General features: G+C 52.4%; 1 protein-coding gene across 1 annotated transcript; it reads left to right on the top strand.

Annotated features, from left to right (window-relative positions):
• The first annotated feature begins 567 nt into the window (after positions 1-567).
• Positions 568-10,471, top strand: LOC119036001 (leukocyte immunoglobulin-like receptor subfamily B member 3). Its single transcript, XM_053656724.1, is given in 13 exon segments — positions 568-700; positions 916-951; positions 1,128-1,412; positions 1,569-1,708; positions 1,711-1,873; positions 2,100-2,367; positions 2,661-2,977; positions 6,539-6,574; positions 6,747-7,031; positions 7,188-7,493; positions 7,723-8,004; positions 8,298-8,612; positions 8,798-10,471. Coding segments are annotated over 13 exon segments (2,664 nt in total). The 5' UTR covers positions 568-651; the 3' UTR covers positions 8,980-10,471.
• The last annotated feature ends 2,647 nt before the right edge of the window (positions 10,472-13,118 follow it).

Below are 13,118 nucleotides of genomic sequence, written 5' to 3'. Positions count from 1 at the left end.
CATGATGTCCCCCTGTTATTGAACCTCACTGCCTTGTTACTTCTCCTGACATGGACAATCTCACGAGACTGTAACTGATCCATCTGCCGTCCACATATCTACCTGTCTATCTTCATTCCTCTGAGCCCTGTGAGTCCAGGGACAGAGTCCAGCAGCTTCAGCAGTGATTGCCCAGGACCTGGCACTGTGACTGCACAAGGCGACTGCTCAGTACATGCTGCCTGAGGGCCTGGCCAGTGGGAAAGAGGAAGAGAAAGGGAACTTACAGGGTCTCAGGAAAGGAAAGTGACTGACCCAAGGACACAAAGTTGAAGAAAAGGCAGAGCAGAGTCAAAACTGGGACAGAAATTGGGCTGCTGCTGAGTCCTGCATGGTGTCCTCTACCCACACATTCTGGGACAGGGGTCACCCTCTGGATTTGGATGTCACATGAGGTGGGTGCAGAGCCTGTAGGGTCTGCTGAGACTCAGATCTGAAATGTCCAGAGGTTGCTGTCTCCTTTGGCCCATCCTTCAGGGAGGGGCTACTTCCCTTCCTGCCAGGCCACTGATGAGGAACCCAGGACCTGTCACACAGAGCTGAGACCATGTAACACCCCATTTGTTACTCTGAGTTGCAGTGAATTTATACATCGTCTGCACATTGGTGACCATGGCAGGAAGCACCAGGACCCCGAACCTCACTGTCCTTCTCTGTCTCGGTGAGCTTTGGGGGAAAGAGGAGGGATGGGACCCTATATGCCCAAGGTTACAGTTGCAAGAGACCCCAGAAATGAGGAGTCTCAGTGGGGACACAACTTCAGGGGGAGAAGAGGTGGCACAGCCCCAGGTCTGACTCCAACACTCAGGGGTCCAGACCAGGCCTGCAGCTTCTGTGTGTGGGTTCAAGGAAAATCTCACAGTGACTCTCTTCCAGGGCTGTGTCAGAGCCTGTGGGACCAGGTCCAGGCAGGTGAGTCCTCCCCCAGATCTCCTGCTTCAGCACAATGGTACCCCCTGGGGAGCCAAGGGACACACAGTGGTTCTGGTCAGATGGTGGCCAGTATGGGAAAGATCTTAGAGTGAGGGCTGGGGACACTGAGGGGACAAGGACATTCCTGATTCTGCAGGTCTGATTTTTTTTTCCAGGAGTTCCACCCAAACCCTCCATCTGGGCTGACCCAGGCCCCATCGTCAGCAAGGGGAGCTCTGTGACCATCTGGTGTCAGGGGTCTCTGCAGGCAGATGGCTACATTCTGTATAAAGAGAGGAGTTCTGAGCCCTCAGATACGAGCATCCCACAGGCCTCCAGCAACAAGACCGGGTTCCTCATTCAGTCCATGAGCTCACAGCACACAGGGCTGTACCAGTGTGCATACAGCACTGGGGGCAGGCTGTCTGAGAGGAGTGAGCCCCTGCTCCTGGTACTGACAGGTAAGGGGGAACCAGGTCTCCTCCACACTATTGGCTTCTCCTCAGAAGATGCAAAAGAACAGAATGAGGTTTTAGGGGGACCTCACTGCTCACAGCACACACCTGGGGAAGGTGGAGTGAAAGTCCCCTTTAACTCAGATCCTCCTTCTCCCTCAGGAGAGCACAGTGCACCCTCCCTCTCAGACCAGCCAGGCCCAGTGGTGGCCTCAGGAAGGAAGGGGTCCCTCTCATGCAGCTCAGAGTCCACATGGGACACTTTCCACCTGCTGAAGGAGAGTGGGGCTTAGCCCCCCAACACAGGAAATCAGAGCAGAGATCCTATGAGAGGAGGTGGCAGGCTGTTTTCCCTGTGGGCCCCCAGAGCTCCTCCCATGGGGGGATCTACAGATGCTATGGCTCCTCCAGCTCCAACCCCAATGTGTGGTCACAGCCCAGTGCCCCTCTGCACCTCGAGGTCACAGGTGAGGTGGCCCACACTAGGCTTCAGTTCTTTCCTGGACCCCAAATAACTAATCTAAACCTTGTGTCTAGTACAGCCCTGGAGGATGTGAGGATCAGTGACATTGATTTACTGGGGACAGAACCTCAGGGAAGAGACTTAGGGAGGGACAAATGAGAGCTCTCCTTTCAGCAACAGTGGGTGGTGGGTGTGTGTGTCCTCCGGGTGACAATGACCCTTCTCCCCAGGTGTGTACAGGGAGCCCTCCCTCTTGGCCAAGACAAGCACCCTGGTGCTGCCTGGAGACAGCCTGACCCTCCAGTATCACTCTGAACCCAGATTTGACACATTTGCTCTGACCAAGGATGAGGGGCCCACATCCTTCCAGAGTCTCCATGGGCAGCACAGCCCCGACTTCCCCCTGGGCCCTGTGAACCTCACCCACAGGGGTCGGTACAGGTGTTACAGTGGACACAACCTCTCCTATGTGTGGTCGGCCCCCAGCCCCCCCTGGACATCCTGATTGCAAGAGAGGAGGCCTTCCTTGCCCCCTGTCCTGGCTGTCCACCCAGGGTTCAGGCCTGGGGTCACCATGGTGATGATGGGGTCCAAGTGAGGTCCTGGAGCAGAGGCTGGGAAGGCCTGAGAGGGAGAAAAAGGGAGTGAGGAGAATGAAGATAAGAGATGCCCAATCAGAGGGACTGAAAGGAGGTGAAAATGGTCATCGGGTGTAGCTGGGGAAGGAGAAGGTCATGGTCCTCAGATCAGGGTCAAGGACACAGGGGAGGATGTGACCGTCTGCACATCACTGCCCTCTTCTCCACAGGAATGTACCAGAAACCCTCCCTCTCAGCCCAGCCTGGGCCCTCAGTGTCCTGGGGAGCAAACGTGATCCTACAGTGTGAATCCGAGGTCAGTGCTGACACCTTCCACCTACACAGGGAGGGGTCCCTAGACCCTCCCCAGCAGCTTCACCTGCAGGACACAGCTGCCCCCTCTCAGGCCAACTTCACCATCAGCCCTGTGACCTGGGGCCACCAGGGGATCTACAGGTGCTACAGCTCACACAGCTCCTCCCCCTTCCAGCTGTCACAGCCCAGTGACCCCCTGGAGCTCCTGGTCTCAGGTGAGGGACCCCCCCCACCCCACATCCACTGAAAGAGCAGACTCCATCCCAGGACAGCTCTGGGCTGGGACAGGAAGGAGGAGGAATCAGTGAGGTCAGCAGTAGGGGGAAATCCCAACGCATAAATGCCAGAGAAAATGGGGAGTCTCCACCCTCTCCATGCCTCACCCCACCTGAGGGTCCATCCAGGAGTGGTATTTGCAAGGAGGAGACTGAAGTACATGAGGAGACAACATTTGAGGGACATGTATTGGACTGTAGGAGACATGAGGAGGCAGGCACACCCACAGCCTCCCCTGTTCCTGTGTCATGCAGCAGCTGGGGTCTGCAGACCCTCCTCCACAGGGACAAACTTCATATCTGTTGGTTTGCAGAATCCTCAGAGCCCAGAGGAGACACAGACTCCACCAGGCTTCAACTGTTTCTCACTTTATACTTCAACACATCACGTAGTTCCAGAAGGCCTTGTTTCCTAAAGTCCTGGGGATAAAGGTGGGGACATAAAGAAGGGGCTTCTTATCTCAAGCAGGAGGAAGGTCATTGGGTCCCATGTGATCAGTGGGGAGGAAATCCATGAAGAGGAAGATGCCCAGCTCAGGTGGGGAGAAAAGAGCAGGAGCAGCACCTGCCTCTGTCTGTGTTCTGGTCCCTGTGGAAAAAATCCCACATAGGAGAGAGAGGCAGGGAGGCCTCTCCTTTGTGGATTAGAGTGAAGGGGGCCCTCAGACAGTCTAAATCAAAGTAGACTTGACTCAGGTTGTTTGAAATGAACCCCAGTGACAAAATCACCTGTATCTAGAACTCATTTTTTCCATCTATCAGAGCAGAATTTAATTCAGGATTTGAAAAAGCTCAGTTACTTTAGAACTTGGATGCCAGAGAATCCCTGTGGGAGAAAGAACATGAGTCCACTCTGAGCTGGTCCTGTCTCCATGGGGAACCACTGTCATTACCTGGGTGTGGGAGGATGGCTGGGCTTCTACTCTGTTTCCATGACACCAGGTGGTCAGCTAGGGCAGGTCATCCTCTGATACACCTCCTACCAGAACTCCTGTCAGTGCCCCCTCCCCCTCCCAGAGTTCCCTGCACTACCTGTGACTTTATTTGTCACATCATCAGGGCCGGTCTGTGATCTACAGAGATCTGTGTTTTCATGCAGCTGTGCATCCAAAGACTTTACTTTTTCATTTGTCTTTTTGCTACTTTCTTACCAATATTCCTATTACATTACAAGCTGAATGAACATTTAGAGGTTATGTTAAATTTGGCAATTCTCAAAACCAAAACCACCTGTGCTGTACAGTCTATTATTTATGTTTTTGAAAAAAAGGGACTTCCGCCAAGATGGAGGCATAGGTGGATGTGCCGTGCCTTCTCCCACAACCAAGATTAGAGAAAACTAAATATTAGCAACAGAAAACACAGCCAGAACACGGAAAATTGAACTTTTCGGAAGTCCGTTAACAACAAATTCTTCAGCCTGACCGGTAAGGGGCAAAACCAGCGGCTGGCGGAGCAGGGTTGCACAGGAGAACTCGGCCAGCGGAATCCAGGCGCAGGGTCAGACCTAGTGAGCGACCCAGCGAGCAACCAGGTGAGCGACCTCAGGGGAGACAGCCCGGCCCGGGGCTGCATGTTGACTGAGGTCGCGCATTTGTGCGAGGGTGGACAGGCGAGGGAGTGGGCGGTTGGACCGGCCGGCAGGTCCCCACCGCTAGCCGCAGTGGAGGGCGCCGCCATTTCCCTGCTCTGACCCCACCTCCACATACAGCGTCATAACCCAGCGACTCTGAGTGGCCCGGCCCAGGTGAACCACCTAAGGCACTGCTCCTCCGCACCCAGCTGCGAGAAGCGGCAGAGTGGTTGCCATTTCCCCGCTCTGGCCACGCCCCCACATACAGCGTCACAACCCAGCGACCTGGGAATCCAAGGCGTCGCTCCTCCCACTTAAAGGGCCAGAACAGACCAAGAATGGCGCAGGAGGATCTCAGAGCCCCAGAAATAAATCTAAGCGATGAAGAAATAGCAAAACTCTCAGACGCACAGTTTAAAAAATTGGTGATCAGGATCCTCACAGAACTGGTTGATTATACCGACAAATTAGACAAATATATGAAGGCGAAACTAATTGAAATGAATGGAATTGCACAGGACACCAATAGCAATGAAAAGGAAACTGGGACTCAAATCAATGGAGTGGACCAGAAGAAAGCAAATAATGGCCAAACAGAAAAGAGTAAAGAAGCAAGAATTCAAAGAAATGAGGAGAGTCTAAGGAACCTCCAGGACATTTTTAACGCTCCAACATCTGAATTATAGGGGTACCAGAAGGGGGAAAGGCACAGCCACCAGTGGAAAACTTATTTGAACAAATAATAAAAGAGAATTTCCCCAATCTGGCAAAGGAAATAGACTTCCAGAAAATCCAGGAAGCTCAGAGAGTCCCAAAGAAGTTGGACCCAAGAAGGAACACACCAAGGCACATCGTAATTACATTAGCCAAGATTAAAATGAAGGAGAGAATCCTAGAAGCAGCAAGAGCTAAGGGGACAGTCACCTACAAAGGAGTCCCCATCAGACTGTCAGCGGATTTCTCAAAAGAGACCTTACAGGCAAGAAGGGGCTGGAAAGAGGTATTCCAAGTCATGAAATCTAAAGACCTACAACCAAGATTGCTCTATCCAGCAAAACTTTCATTTAAAATGGAAGGACAGATAAGGTGCTTCTCAGATAAGATCAAATTCAAGGAGTTCATCATCACCAAGCCCTTATTATATGAAACGTTAAAGGGACTTATCTAAGAAAAAGAAGTTAAAGAAACATGAACAGTGAAAGGACAACAAACTCAGTTATTAACAACCACACCTAAAACGAAAGCAAACTACAAGGACAGCTAGATCAGGAGTGGAAACATAGAAATGAAGATCTCAAGGAGGGTTAGCAACAGGGGAGTGGGAGGAGGAGAAGGGGGGAGAAGGTACAGAAAATAAGTAGCATAGACAGTAGATAGAAAATAGAAGGGGGGGCAAGAATAGCATGGGAAATATAGAATCTAAAGGACTTGAGACACATGGTCATAAACTAAAGGGGGGGTGATGGTGGGGATGGGGGGTAGGGTGGAGGGGAATAAAGGGGGGAATAGAACAACTGTAACAGCATAATCAATAAAAAAATTTTTTAAATAAATAAATAAATAAATAAATTTAAAAAAAAAGAAAGAAAAAAAGACTAATAGGAAGTAGAAAGGAATGTGACATGGAAATTATGTTCCCGAGTCAGAAACACAAGGAGGCAGCTGAGGTGAAGCAGTGAAAACATACCTCCAGCCATCACTCCTTCATGTCCTGACATTCAGGACAAATTGAAGTCCCCTGTGGGCATCTTGGCTTTCCAAAGCAATGCAAGTCCATACCCCAGAGGTGTCACCTCAAGAAATTGAGTTGGGTACCATTAGTTTGACAGACCCATTGAAGATTAGAAAAGAGACAACCTGAGCCATCCTATACCTTTTCTCTCATGTCCTATCAGTTGAAGGTTAACCTCACAGGAACTTTCTTCCAGGGCTGCGTTGGGGTCCGTGGGACCAGGTCCAAGCAGGTGAGTCTTCCACCAGACCTCCTCCTTCAGCACAATGATGCCCCTGGGTATCTGGGAGACACACAGTGGGTTTGGGCTGATGGCAACTAGTGTAGGAGGGGTCTTAGAGTGACAACTGGGGAAACTGAGGAAATAAGGCTTCCCTGACCCTACAGATCTGATTCCTTTCTAGGAGTTCACCCCAAACCCTCCATCTGGGCTGACCCAGGCCCCATCATCAGACAGGGGAGCTCTGTGACCATCTGGTGTCAGGGGTCTCTGCAGGCAGATGGCTACATTCTGTATAAAGAGAGGAGTTCTGAGCCCTTGGACACAAGCATCCCACAGGCCTCCAGCAACAAGACCGGGTTCCTCATTCAGTCCATGGACTCACAGAACACAGGGGTGTACCAGTGTGCATACAGCACTGGGGGCACAGTGTCTGAGAGGAGTGAGCCCCTGCTCCTGGTGCTGACAGGTAAGGGGGAACCTGGGTCTGCTCCCCACTGAGGGCTCCTCCTCAGAGGATGAAGGGGACAGAGTGTGGTTTTAGGGAGAACTAACCCCTCACAGTCTACTCCTGGGGGAGGTGGGGTGACAGTTCCCTTTAACTCAGATCCTCCTTCTCCCTCAGGAGAACACAGCGCACCCTCCCTCTCAGCCCACCCAGGCCCTGTGGTGACCTCAGGAGGGAACCTGTCCCTCTTGTGCAGCTCACAGTCCACATGGGACACTTTCCACCTGCTGAAAGAGGGAGGGGTTGAGCTGCTTCAACACAAGAAATCAGAACACAGATCCTATGAGAGGAGGTGCCAGGTCGACTTCCCTGTGGGTCCCGTGAGCTCCTCCCATGGGGGGACCTACAGATGCTATGGCTCCTCCAGCTCCAGCCCCAATGTGTGGTCACAGCCCAGTGCCCCTCTGCACCTCGAGGTCACAGGTGAGGTGGCCCACACTAGGCTTCAGTTCTTTCCTGGGCCCCAAATAACTGATCTAAATCTTGTACCTAGTAAAGCCCTGGGGGTTGTGGGGGTCAGTGACTCCAGTTTACTGGGGACAGAACCACAGGCAAGAGACTTAGGGAGAAACATGTGAGAGTTCTCCCTGAAGCCCCAGTAGGTGGTGGGTGGGTGTGTGTGTCCCCTGGGTAACAATGACCTTCTCCCCAGGTGTGTACAGGGAGCCCTCCCTCTCAGCCCAGCCAGGGCCCCTGCTGCTGCCTGGAGACAGCCTGACCCTCCAGTGTCACTCAGAGCCCAGCTTTGACAGATTCGCTCTGACCAGGGATGAGGGGCCCACACCCCTCCATCGTCTCCATGGGCAGCACAGCCCCAACTTCTCCCTTGGCCCTGTGAACCTCACCCATGGGGGCCAGTACAGGTGCTACAGTGGACACAACCTCTCCTATGTGTGGTCGGCCCCCAGTGCCCCCCTGGACATCCTGATTACAGGTGAGGAGACTTGCCCCATCACTAGTCATGACTGTCTGCTCAGAGCTCTGGCCTGGGGTCACCATGGTGGTGACACAGTCCAGGTGAGGGTCCTGGAACAAATAGCTGAGGGGCTGAGGTCTGGCAGAGGGAGTGAGAAAGGATGGAGTGAGGGTCATGGAGAAAGAATATGCCCATCCAGAGGGACACAGAGGAGCTGACATGGGTCACAGTCAGAGTCCCTGGGAAAGAACATGGTCCTTCAGCTCAGGGTCAAGGGCACAGGTGGAGGGATGACTCTATGCACATCACAGCCCTCCTCTCCCCAGGAATGTACAGGAAACCCTCCCTCTCAGTCCAGCCTGGGCCCTCGGTTACCTGGGGAGCGAATGTGACCCTGCAGTGTCGATCTGAGGACAGGGCTGACACCTTCCACCTGCACAGGGAGGGGTCCCTGGATCCTCCCCAGCAGCTTCATCTGCAGGACACAGCTGCCCCCTCTCAGGCCAACTTCACCATCAGCCCTGTGACCTGGGGCCACAGAGGGACCTACAGGTGCTACAGCTCACGCAGCTCCTCCCCCTTTCAGCTGTCACAGCCCAGCGACCCCCTGGAGCTCCTGGTCTCAGGTGAGGTACTGTCACGCTATGTCCACTGAGGGAGCAGATTCTGTCCCAGGACAGCTCTGGGCTGGGACGGGAAGGAGGAGGAATCAGTGAGGTCAGCAATAGAAGGAATCACACCCCATAAATGATGGAGAAGATGGGGAGTCCCCACCCTCTCCATGCCTCACCCCACCTGAGGTTCTATCCAGGGCTGGTGTGTGGACAGAGGACACTGAAGTGTGTGAAGGGCCAACATTTGGGGGACATCTACTGGACTATAGGAGACATGAGGAGGCAGGCACACCCACAGCCTCCCCTGTTCCTGTGTCAGGCAGCAGCTGGGGTCTGCAGACCCTCCTCCACATGGGCAAAGGTAGTATCTGTTGGGTAGCAGAGTCCCCTTAGCCTAGAGGAGACACACACTCCACCATTTTACATTTCAATACTTCAAATAGTTCCAGAAGGCCTTGTTTCCCAAAGTCCTGGGGATAAAGTTGGAGATGTAAGGAAGGGACCTCTTGTCTCAAGGAGCAGGGTGGTCATTGGGTCCCATGTGATCAGTGGGGAGGAAATACGTGAAGGGGAAGACGCCCAGCCCAGGTGGGGTGAAAACAGAAGGAGCCATGCCTGCCTATGTCAGTGTTGCTGATTCAGGGCCCCTGAGCTGTTCTGGTTCTCGTAAAATCACGCCCACATGGGAGACACAGTCAAGGAGGCTCCCATTGTGGGTCAGGGTGAGTCATAACCAGGGATAGGAGTCAGAGATCCTCTGACAGTCTGAACTGATATGGAGCTGGCTCAGCCCCATTGATGTGCGTCCCACCGACAAAATTCTACCTATATCTGGGACTCAGTTCTCCCATCTATCAGAGCACAATCCATTCCAGGATCTCATAAAGCTCAGTTAGTTTACAACTTTGATGCCAGAGAATCCCTGTGGGAGAAAGAACATGAGTCCACTCTGAGCTCGTCCTGTCTCCATGGGGAACCACTGTCATTACACGGGTGTGGGAGGATGGCTGGGCTTCTGCTCTGTTTCCATGACACCAGCTGGTCAGCTGTGTCAGTCATCCTCCGATACACCTCCCACCAGAACTCCCATCAGTGCCCCCTTTCCCTCCCAGAGTTCCCTGTATTACCTGTGACTTCATTTGTCACATCATCAGGGTCTGTCTGTGATCTACAGAGATCTGTATTTTCATGCAGCTATGCATCTAAAGATTTTCTTTTTTCTTTTTTTTGCCCTTTTCTTACCAATCTTCCTGGTAGATTACAAGCTCAATGAACACTTAGAGATTCTGTTAACTTTGGTAAATCTCAATACCAAAAATATCTATGTTGTACATATTCCATCATCTATCTCTTTAAAAAGAATAATTGAGAAAGAAGAAAGGATTGTGATGTGGAAATTATGTTCCCAACTCAGAGACACAAGGAGACAGCTGAGGTGAAGTAGTGAAAAGGTAGATCCAGTTGTCACTCCTTCATGTCCTGACATTCTGGACAAATTGAAGTCCCCTGTGTGCATCTTGGCTTTCCAAAGCAATGCAAGTCCAGGCCCCAGAAATGCTCACCTGGCGGAGTTGGGTTGGGAACCATTAGTTTGAGAGACACATTGAAGATGAGAGAAGAGATGACTGAAGCCATTCTAGTTTTCTCCTCTCATATCCTGTTGGTTTTCTTTTCCTCTGGAGCTGCTGATCCTCTGGGATGATGGGAAACAACTCAGATTCCAAGAGTAGAGAGGAGGAGAAATTCTCAATTATGAGGCTGTGCTCAGAGCATCAAAACTGGTCCATGAGATGCAGGTGTCCTGGTGGACATGCAGGGGGACTGGGGTGATTGGAGCCTGTCCTGACTTCTGGGATCTCTTTACTCACAATTCCTTCCTCATCACCCCCAAGACTACACAGTGGGGAACCTCATCCGCTTGGGTGTGTCTGGCTTCATCCTCGTGGTCCTCGGGGTGCTGCTGTGTGAAGCTTGGCACAGTTGGAGAAGACCCCACAATGCAGCCAGGAGTTGAACACAGGGGACAACAAACCACCAGTCACTGAGGCAGAGCCTGGAGAAGAGTCTGATGACCCCAGGAAGCTCTGGAGGAAAATGTGGGTGCCCCTGGGAAAGAGTCTGCTGAGAATGTGGAGGGTGTGGGCGTGGTTCCCCTGCAGGGAGAGGCGGGGCTGGGGCTGCAGAGGCTTCCCCACAGCTAGACTGTGGGTGTCTCCCCTCACTGCACTGCTGACCTTCCTTGGCTGCGCCTCTGTTCTCACCCCTGTGACCTGGGGCTCAGCCCACATCACAGGTTCAGATCCACCCCTGGGTTCCCCCTTCATCTCTGGTCCACTTTCATGCAGGACATTTTCTTTCTTTTATTGTCCACATTTGCTGATTCTGTATGTCTCTGGGTCAGGCAATAAATCTTTCTTAAATAACTGGTTAAAAGAATAAAAACCAGGAATTCTTTCAACTGGTGGACATGGACAACACACTGGTGGTCACCAGGGGAAGGGGTCAGAGTGAGACAGAGGAGGGTGAAGAGAGTGAAATCTATGGTGAGGAGAGATTTGATTTTGGAAGAACTCAGTGCCATATACTGATGATGTATCATAGAACCATGTGCTTGAAACCTCTGTAATATTCTTAAGATTTTATTATTTATTTCCTAGAGAGGGGAAAGGAGGGAGAGAAACATCAATGTGCCACAGAAACACGGGTTTCTTCCCTCTGATTCACCCCCTGCCTGGGCCTGGCCTGAAACCCAGCCGTGTGCCCTGACCAAGAATAGAACAGGAGACCCTTTGGTTTGCAGGCCAGTGTTCAACCCACTGACCCACACCAGTCAGCGCTGACACCTGTGTAATTGTATGACTTCATAACACTGCAATAAATTTCACTGTAAAAGACTAGTTTGGGAGGAAGAAATACAAAACCATCATGAAAAACACTGCCCAGTCAGGTGAAGGATGCTCTGTGTATCAGATGATGGACCTGGTGTGTTTGCTCCAGAAACTCCAGAGGTGTGTGGAGTGGTGGTCAGGGGTGTTTGTAAACCAGCTCCCAGAAAACACCATTGTTTTGATTAGGCCTGATTGTATCACTTCCCTAATTCCTGGTTGTAAATACTCCTTTCTTCCTTCCTTTTTATTTTTTGCTGTTATTTATTTTTTATTTTTAAAATATTTTAAAGTTATTATTGCACTACAGTTCTCCCGATTTCCCCCTACACTCTCCTCCGCCCCTTTCACACCCGCCCCACCGGGCTCCACTCAATTCCCACCCTGTGGTCCGTGTTCCTGGGTCATTCATACACTTTCTTCTCTAGTCCCTTCCCCTTCTGTCTTCTTGATGGCCAGGAGAGTGTTCCCCACTGTGTTGCACATCCCCTGGTGCTTCCCCAGTTCCATCAAGGACACTGAGTCCCAGGGGCGCACATTTTAGGCCAATGGCACTGGTTACCTGCAAGTATTACTTCACCCAAGGAGCTCAGGTCCAGCTCCCTGGGCATAAAGTGCACTGGACCAGCCAGGCACAGAGCAGGGGCCCCACCCGAGGGTGGGTATGAGGAGAGTGTCTCTCCTGGGCCCAAAGTTACTGCCATGACACTTGCTCTAGGAGCCAGGATCCCCACGAACCAGCATTGTGGCCCCCAGTCCCTAGGAGGCGCTGCACCACCCTTCCCGTCCCCCTCCCTCTGGTCCCTGTCCTCCTGCTCCTAGGCCTGATCCTGTGCCTGAGCCGCCACCACCAAGAGCCACTGCACTCCCTTCCCAGGCTGCACTAAAGCTCCTTCAAGTCCGTGCACCTCACATCACCCGCGCCTGCCACACGCACGGATGCCACAAGAAGTTCCCGCACAGTGGCAGGAGTCTGTCCCTGCAGAGTGCACAGGGGACAGAAGCCCCTCCCCTGCCTTCTCTGCTCCAAGCCCTTCACCAGCAGCGACAACCTGTCCAAGTTGATCTGCCCCCAACCCGCTTCTGCCTTAACTGCTCAGGGGCTCGCACCCATCCCCCCACAGCTTGGCCAGAGCCCTGCACACAGCCCAGACCCTGCTGGCCCCTGGGTCCCTTGCAGCCCCGCCCCATGCTCGCCCTGCCCAGAGCAGTAGCAACACGCTTGTTTTGGAGGCTCAGTTCCAGAGACCCCTGAGGACCTAACATGCCTCTGATCCCATCAAAAAGCAAGGAGGAGGTCTGAGACTGCAATGGGGTCAGCTGGACCTTGGAGATGGCATGGGGACTAGGTGCCCCTGTCTGTAAAAGTCATGGCCTATTATTTAAAATAACATTAAGGAAAAAAATAGACAAGAGTTTACCAACTGGCCAGATACACTGAAAGATGAGGACCAGACCTACAACCTGAGAATCCTGCCACAAGAGGGAGCCACAAGCACGAAGCCGGCCCATCCACACAAGGTCCCAGAAGCCCCAGACACACTCAGGACCAACAGAAAGGGTCTCTCACTTGAGGGCAGCTGGTCGGGCTTGCAGGAGGTGACTGTGGCATCAAATACAAAAAGAGAACACA

Source organism: Artibeus jamaicensis, unplaced genomic scaffold (assembly GCF_021234435.1).
Source record: "Artibeus jamaicensis isolate MK-2021 breed Jamaican fruit bat unplaced genomic scaffold, CSHL_Jam_final scaffold_2693, whole genome shotgun sequence".
Classification (NCBI taxonomy): domain Eukaryota; kingdom Metazoa; phylum Chordata; class Mammalia; order Chiroptera; family Phyllostomidae; genus Artibeus; species Artibeus jamaicensis.
This window is presented reverse-complemented; position numbering and strand designations above follow the sequence as displayed.